Source organism: Buteo buteo, chromosome 3 (assembly GCF_964188355.1).
Source record: "Buteo buteo chromosome 3, bButBut1.hap1.1, whole genome shotgun sequence".
Classification (NCBI taxonomy): domain Eukaryota; kingdom Metazoa; phylum Chordata; class Aves; order Accipitriformes; family Accipitridae; genus Buteo; species Buteo buteo.
Window position 1 is genome coordinate 66607427 of NC_134173.1, and position 21424 is coordinate 66628850.

At 42.0% G+C, this 21424-nt stretch overlaps 1 protein-coding gene across 1 annotated transcript in view; it reads left to right on the forward strand.

Annotated features, from left to right (window-relative positions):
- Positions 1–21424, forward strand: part of NSMCE2 (NSE2 SUMO ligase component of SMC5/6 complex) — a 135342-nt gene that overhangs the window by 30471 nt on the left and 83447 nt on the right. The window contains exon 3 of the mRNA XM_075023952.1: positions 293–399. Within this exon, the coding sequence (XP_074880053.1) occupies positions 293–399 (107 nt within the window). The remainder of the gene's footprint in view (positions 1–292; positions 400–21424) is intronic.

Consider the following 21424-nt stretch of genomic DNA (forward strand, 5'->3'; position numbering starts at 1 on the left):
CCTAATGACTAGGTGTTGGTAGATGAAATTACACACACTCTCTCTTGTTCACATGAAACCAGGGAAGTGTCTTTCTGAGTAAGCTTTGTTCAAGTTACCCAAGAAATGTCAAGGTTTACAAGTTGCAAAATAGGAAAAAAAGTATATGTTTGAGGAACTTGAAAACACCTACTGTGCCTTACAGATGCTTGAGATATCACAGCATTAATACTTGTCTTCATATCTGTAAAGAAAACTGCTGCCTAAAAATAATACAACTGGTCATCCATGTACAAAATATTTTGTTTTGCAGATGATGTAGAGGATGTTAACAGTATGGAAAGTGTCATGTTAGAATATGCTGCAATGGACAGAGAACTTAATCATTATATGAGAGCAGTTGAAGAAACGGTAAATCAGGTAAACTGTCACTTCTATTAAAGTTATGAAAATATATCCTTATTTAAGTATTTTCTTTCAGTAGATACCAATGTTACATTAAAACAATACGGAGTTGGAAAGATAGCTCTTTGACAGGTACAAGATACTAAAGTTGCCAGTACAACTATTAATTTTTCCTCCTAGCTCGTGCAGTGTGATACAGTTTCTAATTCCTCCCCACCAAACTTGGGTCAGTTGAAATATGGGACAAACAGTGCTTTGGGAATGACCGAGGACTGTGTAGTTAAGACACCGTAGTCTCAGATGTTACCTGGTTCACGTATTGCAGAAGATGGAAGCTGCGTAATGAATGAGGCAGCTGATTTCAGGAATAAACAAGTGGTTGTGGCAGCGGGGAACTGATGAAGCCTGGTTTCCAGTGTCTTCCTGCCACATGAATTTGCTGGTGCTGTGAGGTTGTTAATTGTTCACACAATTAACTAGGGTCTCGTTTGCTACCTGACCGCTCATTTTTGCAAGAGCTGTCGCATTTCGGCCCGTTCAGGGGTTTTCTAGCTCGGCGTTGAGCATGACTGCAGTTGCGCGGCAGGTGCCGGGGCTATCCGCATGAAGCGCACCCAGCACGGGTTGCGTAAGCTCCTTTGCATTAGCGAACCGGGCTCGACGGAGGACGCCGGGCGTTAGGCAGCTGAACGCCAGCTTTCGGAGGACTTCGCCCTCTCTGCCTTTCGCGGACAGGAGGCGACGTCGAACAAACCCCCTCGTACCTCCCCGCTGCGCCCCGAGGGCCGGAGCGCGGCGCCCGGGGAACGGCCGCGGCCGGGCGGGGCCGGGGCGCGGCGGCGGCGCTGGCCGCCAGGGGGCGCCGCGGTTGCGTTCCCCGCGGGCCGCGCTCCGCTCCGCGGCGGCCGGCTCGGCCCGGGGCTGCCGCGGGGTCCCGCCGCCTGCGCAGCGCCTCTGCTCCCCGCCAGCGCCGCCCCTCCGTGCTGGCCCTTCCCGCTCCGCCCTTATCTCGTATGTCCTCATGATTATCGTCCCGTCAGCCCCCTTTGATTCTCTGTCGCTGGCTGTTGCACTCTGCGTAATCCACTCAGCTCTGTAACCTTGTTACCCCGATTCCAGTGCGCTGCTGCTGCTGCTGCTGCGTTCTCTCAGGCTGTCCCTGACCGTGCTCCTTCGTTTTCTCTTTTCTAATCATCACAGCCTGGCCATTAGCAAGCAAGGTATTGAAAGTGTAGGCTCCACGGCAGATCCAGACATTGAAAGAGTCAATTTCAGTGCAGTCTGTACTTGATCACTTTATTTTTGGGCCACATCATGCTTGGAGGACTCGACTTTCTAAGTAACCTATTTTAGGGTCTGCAGATAGACTTCTAGGTGTCAGTTTTGTATGGATGTCTCTAGAAAAGGCAAAAGCACATCCCTGATTTCCTTTCAAGGTGTGAAATCTGTGTTTCAAAGCATTAAGGTAATAGAGCTTTTCAATTAAACCTGTCTTGCTATTATCTTGCTGTTGTTTTTTGCTATTTTTAAAACAAAACAAAAACAGGAGAGCAAAGCAATGCATTTTCCACTAGTTCTGTTCTGAGAAATGCCTACATGGTTTTTATTTTGTAGAAAGGTTTTCCTTTAATTTTTAAAAGCATCCTGAGTCAGATGCTTAACCGAAAAATCTTCATTCAGAGAATTAAATATTACGTGCTTAAAAGGAGTTGAAAACTATGTATGCATCAGCAAATGTTGGGCAGCATTAAATACAGCCACTGTTCCCCATGCAGTCTTCAAATGTACTTTTCAACTCAGATGTCACCGTAATTGCAGACCTCCTAGTTTGTATATGTCAGAAACTGGATGGATCAGAACTTTTTCCTTTTATTTGGAATTTTCATGATTTTTAAAGCTTTCCTAGTAAAACATAATGTAGTCCTTGCATCATTAGAGATTAATCACGTGTATCCAGACTTGACTGAAACATAGTAGGTTTATATTTTGATTGTAAGCTATTAACTAACTGGTGTGTTATTGTTATAATAGGAATTTCAAGTAATTTTCAACAATGTAACTTTGTTAACTATTCCTATGTATCAGCAGAACACTTTCTTCATCCTTAGGAATATAGAGTAAGCCCGTGCCTTCACCAACAAAGCACTCAAATCCTGTTTACTTCAGATGCCTTCACTCCCAATCTTTTAAGTTAAGCAGAAGTTTAACTGCTTGACTGAAGTGAAGATATTTTTGTGGGTTTAGGTAGGACAAAGATACATTCATGATTTTTAGGACTGGATTCAACAGCATCTGTTGTGTGCATATATATGCTTGTATGCAAAACCAAAAAAAGTCCTGGAAGGGTTGGTTTTCATTTTTTCTCCCTTTTTCCCTAATGTAGCTCACTTTTGTTGTGTCAGAGACTCTTCCTTGCTTTGCTAAAACAGGCTCTTTCCCAGTTCATTCATTCCTTAAGTTTTACAAATGCAGCTTCAAGACATTTAACACATTTAAGAGACTACATGGATTATAGAGTCAGTCATGGCTGATCTATTAGCCTCTAGCCACATTTCTCCTATCTCTGTTTCCTACCTCGCTCTAGGGAATTTTCTGTACTTTCCACTGCCAGCATCCTGAACAAAACTTTCTGAGTAAGGAAAAGAAGGGTATATAAGCTTATGGAGTAAAACAGAGATACAATCTGTTCTCTAAAAAGTAACAGCTAGTGCTTTGTTTTGGAGGATAGCTACATGCCATGCCTCTAGAACTGCACAGCGTATCTCCAGTTACCTGTCAGAGACAGCTTAAAATCTGCTTCTGGAAAACAGGTACTGTTGCTGAATTTGAATGACTGCACCTGGAGGTAGCTGTAGAAAGGCTTAGGTTTAAAATAGCCTCCACTGGCTTGCTCCCGGGTTCCATCTGAATTCCTTACCTGAGGGCTTTCTCTGGGGAGTTGCAGCTGGTCATTCGTTTTCACAAGCAGACTGTTTTTCATATACAGCGTTAACAGTATTTGTCTCAAGCTGCAAAACACATTTTATCTGGTTATTTTGTGAGTTTGCATGGTGTCATTTTTTCTGGTCTGTAGTTTCTTCATACAGCAGTGAATCTGAAAGTATGTTATATTCTGTGTTTCACCTTCTAACCACCTGCTTGTAGTGAAATGTCCAACTAGAAGTTAGCAAGATAAGGAGACAGCAGCAGTTAGAATTCCTGATTTATTATTTTATTCGGTGTACCTTTAAATTATATTGACAAAAAGATGATATTGTACAACACAAGTATGTAATGTAAATAACTAGGCGCTAGCATGAGATATATTCACATGTTTTTAAAAGCCAGGTTTTTTTGTTGATTTAGGCTGCAGTAGGTGGAATGCAGAAGGTGAAACATACCAGCATCCTCTTCTGGTTGAATCAGCAGCCTGTTGAGCAAGAAATGAGCAGTTGAATCACAGTGTTTCCAACAATAGGCTGTGGGAAATCCTTTGTGGAAACTCCCTGTGCCACTGGATTTTCTCGTACCTGTGTAATGACTGGACCCCTACTGCTGCTTCTTTTTTCATTTTTAACGGGTATTTTTAAAATAAATTAGCCAATATTTGGGTCCTTTCCATGCAAAGTCTGGACAGCACTCTTGGTGTAACAACAAAAGACTGATGGAGCTGGAGTATCTCTTGCAGACTTCCTTATACTCTTGAAGTGGACCTAAGTGACTGGGACCCAAGCTGACTTAGCCAGTTAAGTGTCCCCTACTTAGGGAGAGCTCTCAAGTGGCCAGAGCGCCAGCGTATTGTGCCTGCTCTTTCACTCCCACTCTACTTTCTAGATTAGCAGGGGTGTTGGTGGCGGACTTTGATCACTATCTCAGCTTTTCAAGCATTTGGCTTGTTTGGGACTCTAAAAGCTGGGGTAAATTTTCTGAAGTCCCTGGACTTCTCTAAATAAAATGGATCACAATGTATTGTAGATCAATCTAGAGAACAAGGAAGACATAACTAACTTTCTAATGTTGCATTATTCCTGCCTCTCTTTCCTTCTCCTGCAGGGAAAGAGAACCTGGGCTATTTTGTTTCTTTTGCAGGTGAGAGCAAAGCGTTGAATGTGGTAGTGGCATCTCTGGCAAAGATTGCCTAGTACTTCCTCTTGCAAGTTACTGCTTTGCCAAACATCAATTTATCTTTATTGAATTGTGTCTGCCTTTTGCTAAGCCTGAGCGCTGTGAGGGAGGATAAAATGTAAACCTGAGTGAGATGGAAGAAAAACACAGGACGTGTTTAAGAAAAATGTTAAGAGCCATGTTAAGAAAGGACTGAGAGTGGGAAGAGGTAGATGGAAAGGTAAAGGACATGGGCTTGGGAAGTCATGAGGTCATATAGACAGATGAGAAACGAGACAGGTTGAGAGTGCTAGGAAGGAGGTGGTGTTGAGCTGGAAGAAAAAGGTGGAAATGTTAGAAATTACATTGATGCTTGGGTTTTATCCCTACTTCTGCTACAGCTTTCCCATGTTGTTCTAGGCAAGTCATTTCTATCACCATGTCAGTGGCTGCTGACATCTTTGTTTTCTGATTGTCCTGCATGGAAACTGATTTGAGCAATTATAACTGTAAATTAGATCAAAGGTAATTATAGTTTGAACACAGGAAGTTAAATTAAACATGTTCTTGTATGTAGTTTTACAGATAAACCCCAACAAACTGGTGTAGGTGTGTGTCTTGCATAGGGTTTGAAATCTGGATGTGTCAGTCATTCATGCCTGTGTGACTTCACACCTTGTCAAGTGTTCAGTGTTCCTTTGGCAAAGATGTGGAGTGCACCATGTTCCTTATACAAGAGCAGTTTTGTCCCTACAGAATATACAGGAACTACTCTTACATTTGTTTTGTATTTTTGATAATAGTTCCCTTTAAACTAGCAAGTTCATTGGGCAGGGGATAAGAGTGGGTGTTTGTTCACTTTGTCAGTAATTTCGAGCAGATTACTTAGTACTGGGGTCTGTTACCTTCATGGCCAAGTGTGTAGGTTTTAATTCTGCAGAGGAATAATTCCCTTCAGTGATGTAAGTCATATTAATTCCAAATGTGCAGCTTGTGAGTGATCTAAGGAGCATCTGCAGAAAAGGACAGAATTGTATTTAAAACTGCTGTACAGGAGAGTCCATGGGCTATGTTAGACTTGCAAACTATTCAGAAGAATTGCAGTTTCTTCACTTAAAACCCTTAATATAATGCTCTCGTGACTTGGACAGTCTTCCTTGGTCTCAGAAAAATGAAAGGGACTCAAAGGTAACATCTCTGTTACCCGGGCTCTGCCAGCATAGCTGTGTTGGCCATGGGTCCTACTGGAGAAGGTTCTGCAAATATATCCAAGTAATCTCTTTTGACAAAGCAGACTAAACCAACAAAACACTTTCTGTAGTGGTAGCTCCACCTGCAGTGTGGGTTTTGAACAAATAGCAAGGTCAACCAGGGCATGTGATTCCACTCAGCTCCCATCCTCCTTGGTGGTACAGCTATGGGAGCAGAACTAATGTGATGACGAAGTCCAGTCTGTGTAGCAGGCACTGACAGTGTCATCATTGACCTCCGCTGCCTGTTAGAGACAGGGCTGTGCTTCAAAATCAGATTGTCACTTAGTTTTCTGTAGGGCTAAGTAACAGGAAGACTATGAATCCCATGGGATTCGTGTGTTTTAGTTGATTCAGGACTCTTTTGCCAGTGACTGGCACTGTGATACCCATTACAGTGTTGGCAGTGAAACAATTTTTGACATGTAACTTGCTAGTTTCTTGGAACAAACAGCCTTGTTTGGTGCTGACGCTTTCTTAATGAGCACTTTGCTCTTCTTCTTGCTGCAGTGTCATGACAGCATGTTTTAGGGCAAAATCCACTGATGATATCCATATCTGCAACTGTGACCTTTACTGTTCCAGTTGAGTTCAGAGCATTTTCTCTGCTACGTGCAGTGCATTAGTGTTGCTTGATTCTGAAATCTTGTATGCTAGCCATGAAAATTTTGAGACCTTCTTTTCATCAAAAAAGTCCTCTGCTACACAGAAATGGCTCAGGAAGATGTTTGTGGAGTCTGCTACCATGAAAACGGGTTTAGTGAAGTGGATATATCTTTTCTTGGGCTGGCAGAAAAAATAAAAGAGCTCTTATAGTCTTTCACTGCATTTATTCTGACTCTGTAATTGTAGAAACTAGTGAATCTATCTTGAAGTTCACTTACAGTGCACCATCAGCAGCAACAAGTCAATCCCCTGGTAAAGGACATTGTACCTGTGCAGTGTCTTCTCTCCCATCAAACAGTAAATAGATTTCTGGAGAACTTGCTTCATCTTCAATGTTATTGTTAACAATGGCTGTCTCCTTGGCCATTATTCTGGTACTTTGAATGCTAACTGGAATTGCTCTTTAGTGCTTGTTTACTTGCCTACTAATGAAGCCACTTCAGATTCATAATTCATTTTACAGAATATGCAAATTACGGACATTGGATCAAATCCTTATCATGACTCGGGTAGGATAGTAGAGGAAAATAGTGTGTGACTCTATAGTTGTGCCTCTACATGTATATAATGCCATAGGGCTTACTGAAACTTTTACAGGCAAACTTAATTCTGGCATTTACTAGCTATGGAGTTCTTTAACATTTTAAAGTTTCTTCAGTGCAATTTCTTTGATATAATTCATAATCAATAGTGTAATGCTTGCTTATAATGCTTGCTCAGTCCTACTGCCATCTCCAAACAGTAATTCAAGCAATATTGCACTGTTGTAGGCATGTACTCCGTTTCCTGTAGAAACTGGGACAAGGATGCATTTCAACACATTTCTAATATTTACTTTATAATATTTACTTTACTTTTTTGTGTCTGTCTCTGTATGTGTTGGGCTAAGCATTTGATGGAAGCCGCTTTTTTATTTTCCCAGAATTAGTAAGCTGTGTGTATAGGTCACTACAATAACATGTTAGAGTCCACATTTGATGAGCTGCAATAAAAATATTTTTTTAGTGAGCAGTATATAAAGAAGTAGGACTAGTGTTTTATTTTATGTGGGTTATATAGCACATCCTCAGTAGTGTGTCTGAGTGTCTCATAGCAAGCATAAAAACGTGTCCTGCTTTTTGGAGACTAAACCCTGGAAACCCTTGCACATGAACATAGGTTTATTTGACTTCACTGTGGTTACTTACATTTGTCAAGCTAAACGTTTTCCTAAAAATTTGCAGTGTCAGCACTGTAGTTGCCTTGGCTTGCATAGGTAGCAGTGGGCCAGGAGGGGCCACAGCTGGTTAGCAGAGTGAGGATTTGGGTGAAACGAAATGTTCTGGACCTACGACTGTCACATGGAACTGGGAGATCCATAGACAGGGTGGCAGCAGGGATAGTGTTTAGAACAAGGAAATCCTCAGAACCCCATAGTAATTTGAAAACTGTGTTTGTTATGTTGGGCAGTGGTGCTGCCCAGTAGGTAGCAAACTAGCCTGGGATTAAGGAGGACTGGATACTATTTTCAGGTCTACTAGCAGCCTATGTGGTTGACCTTGACAAATTGTTTCACTCTGTGCCTTGGGCTACGGTCCCATGTTCATTAATACCATTTTTGTGCAGTACCAAATCACCTGGTAGCACATTCTCATCAAATAAGCCAGATCACATGATACCGTGTTTATGCTGGCTGTATGCCCGTTGCAGAAGGACAGACGCTACCTGATGGAGCATAACTCTGTGCAAAATTAGAATTGGCTGAGTGGGTTGCACTTAATCAGGGCGTCATGCAGCTGTGGTGTTTTTGATCTTGTACTAGACATACTGAAACTGAATTTACTATCTAGTTCAACCATGATCTTGGTCATGTGGATAGCATCCCATATCTCTTGTCTGTAAAGAGTTGGTTTTTTTTCCTACCTGAAGATTTCAAAGCAATTTGAATTCGTTTTTTTAATGATTTGATTTTAATACCAAGGATTGTAGTTGGCAGTCTGAACTGTTTCTGGAATTCCAGAAGGTCACAACAGAGAGCAACCGAAAGTCTCTGTGGTTTGGATCCCTGCTTTTCTAGGCACTGTCTGCATTTCAGAGTCAACATGAGTTAACTCTGTCTGGTTTAGTTTAGCCTAGAGGAAGAAGATAAAATTATGAAATGTAATGAAATTGGTAGGTGTTGAGGTAGATAGCCAGTGCAAATTAAAAGGCCATCTTCATCTCAAATCATGGATTATTATTTTTTTGTTGATGAAACTTATTACTGGAAACACTGGAGTTGTAGTTTCAGTTGATCAGTAGTGAAAATAGTCTTTCAAATTAACCATCTCATCTAGAAAGCTCCTGCTGACAGTCCAAGGATTTAAATGCTTGGGCCAGGGAGTAGGGGGGGGAGTGCTAAAGGCTGGATGATTCTCAGCAGCAGCAGGGGTTTTGACTTGAAATTAATTTCTCCTGTTAATTGAACACACCCAAGTTGATCAGTGTCTTTGGGGAGGCAGTTCTGGAATGCCCTCCATAAAATGTCTCTCTCCAAATGTTCAGTGTTGTTTTAATTACTGTAATTGTTTCCAGAAATTATATGTGTATGTTTGGTGTTTTAATATTCCTCTCCCAAAAGTTTAAATGTTAGGTCACTCATTTAAAAACATTTAGTCTTTCTCCTAGTATGTTTTTTAACTGACCTTATCAATAAAAATATTCAGTTACACAGATTTTTCCTCTGCAAATTTCTTAGCAGCTTTATAATGAATCACAGACAAAATGTTGCTTACAGCATTAACTAGATCACACTTTTTTGTAGCTGCTACTACCATGAATTTGTTTTTGTTAAAGAATTTCAGTTAAGAAGGAGTTCGTAGAAGTTGCTACTCTCATTCCTAGCTTCCTCATAAATTACATTATTTGGGACTTTTTCTGGTTGAGCTATCCAATACTGGGCATAAGCAGGAGGAGTGTGCATACAACATATTAAACGTAGTTTAGAATGTACCAAATTCTTGCAACTTTGTAGTATGGATTGTTCTGAATGTTTTAACTTCTACAGAACTGCATATTTAGGACCTTTGTTAAAATGGAAAGAACTAAAGGTTTGTGGAGCATTTCTTTGTTTTATTTTTTGATGTTGGGAGTTAAGAGCACCTTTTTGATGTTTATTTCATTAAATTGTATAATGGGTTTCTCATGATTTTTAACACATGCGCTGAACTTGTTCTGCAAATGTCAAATTGTCTGTCTTTCTCACCTTTCATATTGCTCCTGTTGATGGGAGGTAGTGCTTTGATTTAGAAGAAGCAGCATGACTTCTTTGTGTTTGTGATTTGCTGCAGTATGTAACTATGCCTATTCTAATGCCTACTAAAATAAAAAATAAATCTGCTTAATAGTATATATGCATTTTATTATCTTTCCAACTTGAGGCAGAGGTTTCAAAAAAGACCTAAATTCTGTGAGAAATCAATAACCAGATGTCACAGTAACTCCCAAATGTGGCCCCATTGTTGATAACCTACTGTGAGTTACAAACACTGTGCTTGATAATAAGGGTTGGCAAGTTGGACTAATTTCTGGGCTCTCATCTTATTTAACTGAGCTAAATGCGTAGCCTGAGTAAGCTGATTTAACCAGCTGAAGTATTTCTTTTATCCTTAGACTTGTGTGTTAACACTGACAGTGCATGAAAAATATTTTAAAAAACTTAAGAAAATAAGCGTGTACATCAGACACATTCAAAACTTGCTTGTAAAGTGTAAAGTTCCCATGTTAACATCTACTCACACATACTATCCCTGATAAATTCTACAAAAACAGAGAAATGAAAAGCTCAATGATGTTGCTACTGTTAACCCTTCTGGCTCTTTTCAAATGTTGGTGCCTTACTGCATTGCCACTGCTTCTGTGTGGTGTTTATTCAACAAGATACTCATCCTTTGTTCAAAGCTGTTATGATGCTATTTTTTCCCCAGCAGTCTGTTTTGTGGGAAGAGGGATAGTAAGGACTTGGATGCAGTGGTGAGTTTACAAGGGTTGCTGGGAAGATGGCAAATCTTTTAGGGAAAACTTCTGGGGTGTGGTTTTGTGGTGTGTGATAATTGTTGTAATGATGAAGCGTGGGCTGTAGATGAAATGGTTCTCCATGGATATTTTTATGCTTAGTTGGAGGTGATCAAGGGATACAGGTAAAGGCTGGGCTACACTAGAGGCAGTTTGGTCCAGTTCAGTAAAACTGTCTATTGAAAGAGGGCGTTTCTGGACTTAGCTATTAACAACCCCACTGTATGCTCTCATTCCCCACAAAACAACCCCACCTTCCTCCACTGCTGTCTGTTAAATTCCACTAGCTACTGAAGCCACAGCCCTCATCACCACCTCTTCTCCCCGGAGTCATGTTGATTATGTTCAGTTTGGTGGGCAGCTCCCCTTCCTCTCCCCTTGCTTCCCCTCTTACAGCCTGCTTATGCTTTAGAATCCCTTTCTCGTCTTCTTTTGACCAAAACCAGAGTTGCATTTTGTTAGTTGGTGTCATGCACTTGGAGAAGACTTACAGACGCATTGCCTTTTCTCCCTTCCACAGCACTGCATTATATCTCTTGGCAGACAAAATCTGACAGAAGAGTGGAGATCCTGTTGAACAGTGTCTTAAGAGAATCCGGCCCATCAGCTGGATTTGCACAGAGCTGCCCCATCAATTATAATGATATATGTCTCTGCCAACCGTCTATGAGCTAATTAGACCTGAGTATAGCTGGTCATCCTCCTTAATGTACCAGTTAGGTTTGCATATGCCTGGCCTCCTTCATCAGTCAGGCTTATAAACATATACCAGGCAAATCGCATCAACCAGGTTTATACTCACAGTATGGGTAACTATAGTTGTAACATGTATTACAGCTCAAAGTGAGTTTACACTCAGCCATTTCAAAACCCCACAAAACTCAAACTCAAGCTCCTTATATTAGTCCCTCCTTATGCTAGTACTTTTCAGTACTCATTTGTCTGTTAAATTTTTAATAGAAGAACAGTGTTTTATGGTAAGGAGAAAATCCAGCTAAGGCAAAAAGCACCTACAGAGGGTCACAGGTGTGGCTTTACTTCTGTTCAAGGAGAAACTGTCAGTGAATTCAGATAAGGGGTGACTATAGTAGAAATGTGTACAGTCATGGATGGAACAGAAGTGCTTGTTCACAATGTGTTGCATAAAAACAAAGAGCCATTTAATGAAATTATCCAGCAGCAGGTTTTAAAACAACAAAAGGAAGTAACATTTTGCAGCGTGAATAATTACATTGTGGAATTAATTGCCACAGGATGTTTTGGAGACCAGAAGCATTAATGGGTTCAAAAAGCTACTAGACAAATTCGTGAAAGGAAAACTCATTGACAGCTATTAGTTGTAAAGATTCAAATACAGTCACTGTCTTGGGAAATCCCTAAACTGCAAGTTGTTAGAAGTAGGGAAGGTATAAGGTGGGAAACGGGAAGATCCTTCTATTTGGTGCTCTTGTTGTACTCCTACTCCAGCTTTTTGCTTCTGCCAATGTCAAAGACAAGAGAATACACTGGATGGATCTTTGGTGTGATGCAGTACTCACATCTTTATGCAGCAGAAAACAAACTACATAGAAAATACAGAGTCCACAAGCACTACTGCATCCTAAAATTTATGTTGACTTGCTATGTAGCTTTAGATGAATAACATTTATACTCTGTTTCAAATGTGTTTTGGAACGTAATTCTATCTAAAAACTACCTTTTGCCACCACAATTTTAATATTTGGAAAGTCTTCGGGGTATCTAATAATTTAGCTCCTGTGTTCTTACTCATATATTTGATGATTTAAAAAATAAGTAAATGAACAGCTCCTGCTCTGGGCATTGTTACATAATTGAAAAATTCTTAATCTCAAAGCTCACTTCAAATCTGTATCATAAAACCACACAAACCATTTAATAATTAGGTACTAGCAGATAAAATCCAGCTTGAAGTTAGCAGAGCTACACCCACTTGGACCAAAGAAGGGAGGAATCTTCAGCTAGATCCTTGTCTTGCAGCCAGTTTTCTCCTTTAATTCCCAAGAAAAACTTACTAACTTGTTCTAAATAACAAATCTTGCTTGTAATATTGATGGGAGAAGGTGAACTACAGCTCTGGGTGAGTATCTGCTGGGACCCCTTCTTATAAATTTGATGAAATTCCAATTTACAAACCTGCTGTGATCTCAGCAATGCCAAATCTGATGAAATGTTTTCCTGGATAGTTAGGTCCCATACAATGTACATTTTGTACTTTTTTTAATAGATCAGAATCTGGAAGTTTTAAGATCAGTCCTTGAGATTCCTGGATCAGTGAACAGAAAAATGTCTTTTATATCCTCATCAACAGTGTTATAAACTAGAAAGGTGGTCCAACTGGGATTATATATATGGTCAACTAAGTTGTGACTATGGGCTGCTTATTACAGGAGATACTGAATAAGAGACAGCAAAGCATGTCATATTTTTTTAAAAAGAAAGCACTAAGTTGATAGCACTGTCAGAAAAAAATTGTGATTTTACATGCACTTTCATTACTTGAGGAAAGCTCGGCTCCACCATTTTTATAACTTTTCTTCAAGTAGTATTTGCCTCTCTTAGCCTCCTGTTTATCAGACTAAAAAACCCCAGCTGCTTCAACTTCTATCAAGCCTGAGCCCATGGCCCCTCCCCAGACTCCAGTTTCTCCATGTACCTCTTGAACTGGGGAGTCTACTGGATGCAGTTTTTCAGCTATTGCCTAATCAATGCTTCATATAGGGGGAGAGTAACTTCCTTTGTCCTGCTGGCCACACTGCTCCTAATGTAGCTGGTATCCAATTTGCCTCATTAGCAGTGAGAAAGTTTCCTCACGTTTTGCTTAGTATCTACCATAACCTCCCTGTCCTTTTCAGCAGAGCTGCTACAAAGCCAATCAGTTCCTAGCATGCATTGATGCATGGAGTTACCCTGCCCCTAGAAAAGGTGCAGAACTTTTCTTGTTGAATTTGACATTTCCAGTCCTGAATTTCCTCAAGGTCCTTGATCAAGCTCTGCTGCTCGATGTGTCGAACACCACTAGGTTAGTGTTGTCTAGAAGATTGCTGAGAGTGCATTGTGTTGCATCCAGGTCATTAGTGAGGATATTGAACATTTTCAGCCCTACTGTTCACCACTGTAATACTCTGCTTGGTACTGGCTACCAATTGGATATCAAACTAATGTTTACTGTGAGTGTTACCCTCTGAGCTCAGCTGTCCTGGTAATTTTCAATCTAGCTACCAGACCATTTGATTATATCCACCACTCTCCCCACATCTGCATTTCAGGTCAGTTCATCACATAAGGCAATCAGTTTGATCAAGCATGAACTGCCCTTTGTAAGTCCGTGTTTGTTGTTGCTGATTACCTTTTTGTTCTCTGCATGTTTGGAGGTGGATTCCAAAAGGATGTGGTATGTAATCTTTCCAGGGGCTGAGGTGAGGCTAACCGGCCTGTAGTTGCCTAAGTTCTTTTTCTCATGCCTTCTTTAAAGACAGGCATAGTGCTAGCCTTTTTCCAGTTTTCAGGGGCCTGTCCCAATAATCATGCTTTTTTTTTTGGAGATGACAGGCAGGACTCTTGGAGTCATATCAGCCAACTCTTTCAGCACTTTCAGATTAATCTTGTCTGTCCTCATAGGTTTGAATACATCCAGCTGCTCTAACTCATTCCTAACTTGTTGTCCCTAACCTGTTCCTTCCCACACCATCCTTGTACACCTGGAAATCTAGGAGTAATCTTTGCCTGTGAAGATTGAGGCAAAAATGTATTGAGTACTTCAGCCTTTTCCCTCTGCACAACCACTAGGTTGTCTCCCCCATTCAGTAACATCCCCACATTTCTGAACTTACACAATTCCATCTTGCTGCTCTTTATATCCCTCACTCATTTTAATTCTAAATGCGCTTTGGTTTTTCTAGTTTTGTTTCTAAGTGCCGAAGTAGTGCTTTTGTACTCCTTTTTTGTTGCCTGCTCTTGTTTGCTCTATGCTGTCTTTTTGCATTAGAGTTCATTAAGAAACTCGTTGCGTGGTCAGGTAGGTCTTCTACTGAAACTTCTAGTCATCTTGTACAACAGGATTATTTGTACCTGAGCACTCAATAAGTTTTCTATAAAAATTTACCAGCTATCCTAGGCATCTTTTGCGTTAACTTCCTGGGAGATTCTGCTGAGCTATCTCCTGAATAACCCAAAATCCACTTGCATAAAATCTGAGTCTTAGTTCTTCTCCTTACCTTCCCCGTCTTCTTCTGGATCCTGAATGCAATCAGTTTGTGGTCACTGCTCCCAAGCTACTATCTGTGACCACATTTGCCGCTTGTTCTTCCTTGTTTGTGCACAGAGGTCACGTAGAGTATTAACTTTGTTTGGTGTCTCTAGCATTTGCATTAAAAAGTTATCACCAATGCAGTCTAGAAATATCCGGGATTGCTTGCACAATGCTATGGTGCCTACATGGTTGAAATCCCTAATGAGGACCAAGGCTGGTAATTGGGTTGCTTTTGGTAGTTGTTTGTAGACAGCATTATCCACTTTGTCCCCTTGCACAGGCGGTGTGTAACAGGCCCTCACTGTTGCATGGCTAATGTTGCTTTTGCCTTTGCTTTTGACGAGAAGATTCCTGTCAGATACATCTCTGGTTTCACACTGGACCTCTGCATAGACAAGGAGGTGCTTTGTAAGAAAGTGCTACTGTCCTTCTTTATTGCTTGTTCTCCTTGATCAGCCTCCGCAACACTGTTCCAGTCATGGATGCTATCCCATTTGATCTTTGTGATCCTGATCACATCAGAACTCTCTGACTGTGCAGACTTCCAGTTCTTGTTTGTTGGCCAAGCTCTGTGCATTAGTATCCAGACACTTGAGGTGCATGCCCTCCCTCCAAGCAGAAATGTGTAACTTTCCCTTTTGGCCTTTTCTCACACAAACTTTCTCCTCCCCTCCTTTACCTCTGGGCCAAGTACCCATTTCTCAGTGAATTTAGTTTAAAGCCATCCTCACTAGAATAGCAAGTCTCTTCACAGAGATGTTTTTCTCTTTGTCAGGTGGCTTCCATATCTTTGTAGTGGTCTGTCCTGGTTTTGGCTGGGATAGAGTTAATTGTCTTCCTAGTAGCTGGTGTAGTGCTGTGTTTTGGATTTAGTATGAGAAGAATGTTGGTAACACACTGATGTTTTCAGTTGTTGCTAAGTAGTGTTTAGACTAAGTCAAGGATTTTTCAGCTTCTGATGCCCAGCCAGCAAGAAGGCTGGAGGGGACACAGCCAGGACAGCTGACCCAAACTGGCCAAAGGGATATTCCATACCATGGGATGTCATGCCCAGTGTATAAACTGGGGGGAGTTGGCCTGGGGGGCGGATCACTCTTCGGGAAGTAACTGGGCATCGGTTGGCAAGTGGTGAGCAATTGCATTGTGCATCACTTGGTTTATATATTCCAATTCTTTTATTATTATTATTATTATTGTCATTTTATTATTGTTGTTATTGTCATTATTATTTTCTTCCTTTCTGTTCTATTAAACCGTTCTTATCTCAATACATGAGTTTTACTTTTTTTTCCTGATTCTCTCCCCAATCCCACTGGGTGGGGGGAAGTGAGTGAGCAGCTGCTTGGTGCTTGGTTGCTGGCTGGGGTTAAACCACGACACAGTCCATCTTCATTGAATGACGCATTGTAATCAAAAGAAACCAAAGTCTTGGTGATGAGAGCAGCTGTACAACCGAGCATCAGTCTGCTTGATACATCTGCTAGCCAGGCCTCTCCATTCACTAGAAGGATTGAAGAGAGCATCACTGTGATTTCTGCCTTCTGATGTTTGCTCTGAGCTCTCTGTTCCATTTGAGCTGCTCAAGGTTTCCCTTGGCTGTGTTACTTCTGTCCCACAAGGGTTAGCAGCAAGAGGAGGAATTTGGAAGGCTGGGTTAGTGTTGGCAATTTCTCTGCAACATCAGTGATCTAGGTTACGTTCTGGGCAAGCAACAGACTCACTGGGATAATAGGGATGAATTCTTCTGTTTCACACAGGAGCATCATCAGCCACTAACACCAATGCTTTCTTTAGTGCTGGTACTAATCCAAAGACTTGAGATACCCACTCAGAATTTTCTCCCCAAACACTTCCTGCTGTTCCTGAAACTGTTTGCTAGGCACAGCTGGAGGAGGAAACAGAGCTTTATTCCTGTTACCTGAAGTCACAGGCTTCCAGCTTCCACCCTCTGCAAGTTTGTCTCCTCTTCCTGGTCCTTCAGTCATACCTTTCTTCTTAGAATCATAGAACAGAATCATAGAATCATTTAGGTTGGAAAAGACATTTAAGATCATGGAGCCCAACTGTAAAGCTAACACTGCCAAGTCCGCCACTAAACCATGTCCCTAAGTGCCACATCTACACATCATTTAAATACCTCCAGGGATGGTGACTCAACCACTTCCCTGGACAGCCTGTTCCAATGCTTGATAATCCATTCAGTGAACTAATTTTCCCTAATATCCAATCTAAACCTCCCCTGGTGAAACTTGAGGCTGTTTCTTATTGTACTATCACTTGTTACTTGGGAGAAGAGACCCACAGCCACCTCACTACAACCTCCTTTCAGGTAGTTGGAAAGAGTGATAAGGTCTCCCCTCGGCCTCCTTTTCTCCAGGCTAAACAACCCCAGTTCCCTCAGCCACTCCTTGTAAGACTTATGCTCCAGGCCCTTCACCAGCTTCGTTGCCCTTCTCTGGACATGCTCCTGCACCTCCATGTCTTTCCTGTAGTGAAGGGCCCAAAACTGAACACAGGACTCGAGGTGCAGCCTCACCAGTGCCGAGTACAGGGGAACAACCACCTCCCTGCTCTTGCTGGCCATACTATTTCTGATGCAAGCCAGGATGCCATTGGCCTTCTTGGCCACCTGGGCACACTGCTGGCTCATATTCAGCTGGCTGTCAACCAGCAACCCCAGGTCTTCTACCAGGCAGCTTTCCAGCCACTCTACCCCAAGCCTGTAGCTTTGCATGGAGTTGTTGTGACCCAAGTGCAGGACCCAGCACTTGGCCTTGTTGAACTTCATACATTTGGCCTCGGCCCATTGATCCAGCCTGTCCAGATCCCTCTGTAGACCCTTCCTACCCTCGAGCAGAGCAACATTTCTGCCCAACTTCGTGTCGCCTGCAAACTTACTGAGGATGCACTTGATCCCCTCATCCAGATCATTCATAAAGATATTAAACAGAACTGGCCCTAATACTGAGCCCTGGGGAACACCACTTGTGACCAGCCACCAACTGGATTTCACTCCATTCACCATTCCTCTTTGGGTTTGGCCACCCAGCCATTTTTTTACCCAGCAAAGACTATACCCATCCAAGCCAGTTTCTCCAGGAGACTGCAGTAGGAAATGGTGTCAAAGGCTTTACTAGAGTCTAGGTAGGCAACATCCACAGCCTTTCCCTTATCCACTAAGCAGGTCACCTTCTCATAGAAGGAGATCAAGTTAGTCAAGCAAGGACCTGCCTTTCATAAACCCATGCCGACTGGGCCTGATCACCTGGTTGTCCTGTACGTGCCACATGATGGCACTCAAGATGATCTGCTCCATAGCCTTTCCTGACACTGAGGTCAGACTGAGAGGCCTGTAGTTCCCTGGATCCTCCTTCTGACCCTTCTTGTAGATGGGTGTCACATTTGCTAACCTCAAGTCAACTGGGACCTCCCTGGTTATCCAGGACTGCTGATAAATGATTGAAAGTGGCTTGGTGAGCACTTCCACCAGCTCCCTCAGTGCCCTTGGGTGGATCTCATCCAGCCCCATAGACTTGTGTGTGTCTAAGTAGTGTAGCAGGTCGCTAACCATTTCCCCGTGGATTATGGGTCTTCATTCTGCTCCCTGTCCCTGTATTTCAGCTCAGGGGGCTGGGTACCCGGAGGACAACTGTTCTTACTATTAAAGACTGAGGCAAAGAAGGCATTAAGTACCTCAGCCTTTTCCTCACCCTTGGTCACTATGTTTCCCCCTGCATCCAATAAAGGATGGAGATTCTCCTCAGCCCTCCTTTTGTTGCTAATGTATTTATAGAAACATTTTTTGTCATCTTTTATGACAGTAGCCAGATTAAGTTCTAGTTGGGCTTTGTCTCTTCTAATTTTCTCCCTGCATAACGTCACAACATCTGTGTAGTCCTCCTGAGTTGCCTGCCCCATCTTCCAAAGGTCATAAACTCTCTTTTTTTCCCTGAGTTCCCCAAAGCTCTCTGTTCAGCCAGGCTGGTCTTCTCTCCTGCCAGCTTGTCTTTCAGCACATGGGGATGGCCTCCTCCTGCGCTTTTAAAACTTCCTTCTTGAAGAATGTCCAGCCTTCCTGGACTCCTTTCCCCTTCAGGTCTGCCTCCCAAGGGACTCTGTCAACCAGTCTCCTAAACAGGCCAGTGTCTGCTCTCTGGAAGTCCAAGGTAGCAGTTCTGCTAAACCCTGCTCCTTACTTCTCTGAGAATTGAAAACCCCATCATTTCATGATCACTGTGCCCAAGATGGCCTCCAACCATCACATCACTCTCAAGTCCTTCTCTGTTCACAAACAACAGATCCAGTGGGGCACCTTCCCTAGTTGGCTCACTCACCAGCTGTGTCAGGAAGTTCTCTTCCACAGATAGGAACAGGAACCTCCTGGACTGTTTCCTCTCCGCTGTATTGTATTTCCAGCAGACATCTGGTAATTCTTACCCCAATGGAGCTTAAGCTTATGTCGTAGAGAAATTTCTTTGAAGTTCCTACTGGTATCCTGTGCAGCACCCCTAACGCAGTGAAGCCCGCTGACCTCTCTTGGCAGCTCCTCACTGAGCATAGCAGTGACTTGATCTGAATGCACTTCCCCGGCTCCCTGCCCCAGGGAGGAGCACTGGGCATCTGAGCCGGCCAAGCCCTGGATGGCAGAATGTACCCTCAGCACTTCCATGGAGGCTGAGGTTGCCGACGTTCCAGAAAGGCTGCACCGGTGACCTGTGCTGTGTTATCACCATTTGGGAGCAACTTCATTTGGTGACAAGTCTGGGATTTACGCTCCCTGCAATCCAGCTGCCATATTAACTGCTTTGCTTCTGGTTTTGTGTCCTGATGGCAGGGCTCCTTGTTTCTGGTATTCCCTAAGGCACACCATCTCATCTCTAGGTGAGTAGGAAGCTGATACAAGTTAACTCTGCCCCTAGTGAGATTCCCACCTGGCAGGGAGCTCCTCATGCGTCTGGTTAGTTAGTTAGTTCCCTGCCCTGTTTGCTTGCCTTGTGATCACATCACACATTGCTTCCTCTTGCACTGCTGTTCAAAACAAGGGGTTGAAAGTGGACACGAGTTAGCCATGCTGCTTTAGGACTAGGACTAGCAGTTCCAGTTTCAGGATAGGCAAATTAGGGTGATTTACACAGGATTTGGTTTTATGTGCTTTCCACAACAACCATTCAGTAAAGTAAATATATGTTGTTATTTTTTTCTGTAAAGTATTTTTAGTAAATCCTCAGTCCCTGTTTTATTGAATGACTAATGCATTTTGGTACATCTGAATTACATCTATACTGAGTCATTTTGTTTTGTAATGACATATTTAAATGTTTAAATCTCTACAGAAATTAAATATTGTAAAAGACTTTAACCTTTTGTTCTGGGGGTTGGTTTGTGCCTGTATTATATCACCACAAGCCTCTGCTATGGCAAAGAACTGTACACTGAAGAGTAACAGAATGCTGTGTTGCAAAAACATTTCTGGAAACCATAAATGAGCCAGTGTGTTTTTGCACAGCCAAAATTTTGTTTTTTTGAATCAGATCTTCCCCTGCTTGCTGTGTAATGTTGTTGCATTTAACATTTCACAATACTGTTGTTGGACTCTTAATTTTTCCTAAGCCACTGTTCACCCAACATTTCTAAAATTTTCCCTCATCTCTTCTCAGACTGTAGTTACTTCACATTTTGAAACTAAGGCTTTGTTTATGGGGAAGGTTTTGCCAGTGATAGAACTAAAGTAATTATATCAGTGTTCCCTGCATTCTTGCTTTTCTTTTTGGTGTTTTTGGTAGGGTTTTCTTTTGTTTTGTTTTATTATGTTAAACTTTCATGTAGGACATGTAAGCTGAAATGATGTAAAAGGATCTGCAAGTTTTGTAGTGGGATAACTGTAAAATAAATATAAACATTTATTGCTTGTGTAGACCAGTTGAACAACCTTCCTTGAATTACTTTGTCATGTGTACTACTTCTTAAACTACTTCTTCCCTAGTCTGCTATCTTTCTTTTATCAGCTCAAGATGCCCTTATAGTCCTTGAACAAATGCCTGTTATACCAGGCTGTCCTTATTTTGAAATACCTTACAAGCTTTCACTTGTGCTTCATTATCCTGGATTTGTAATCTGTGTTTCTCCTGATGTGTGTTTTATATTGCGTCTTTGCTTGTGTGCCAGGTCCATCATTTACTTGGCGAGCTCTTTAGGGCAGAGAGCTGTTCATCACATCATGTGCTTTCTGAAGCCCATACCATATTTTTAGAATCCAAAGAACAATCATCAATCATTGTGAAAGACCAATATCCCTTTATTGTGATATCTATGAATACTGTTTGAGGCTTCTCGTTGCCTTCTCCAAGCAAGGAAGCAAAACTAAGAACCACAGAAGAAGTTGGTTTTGTACTTGCACAAATGGGTTGTATTGTGACAAAGGGTTTGAAAAAGACCCCCCCCCAGCAAACAAACACACACACACAAACCAGCTAGCTTTCACCACTGAGCAGGAGAGCTGGTACTATATATGAGAAGAATGGGAGATATTTGTCGTGGTAATTCTGAAATGAATGTGACTTTCTGCTCTGTGAATATTTGTATGTAAAATATAGAGAATGGGATTTTCAAAAGTGCCTACATTATTTAAGAACCTTGCAGAAACAAAATGAGAGACTGAATCCACAGCTGAATGGTTAGGCAATAACCTGGGATGTGGGAGAGTCAGGTTCAAGTACTTGCTCCAATTATCTTTTAATTA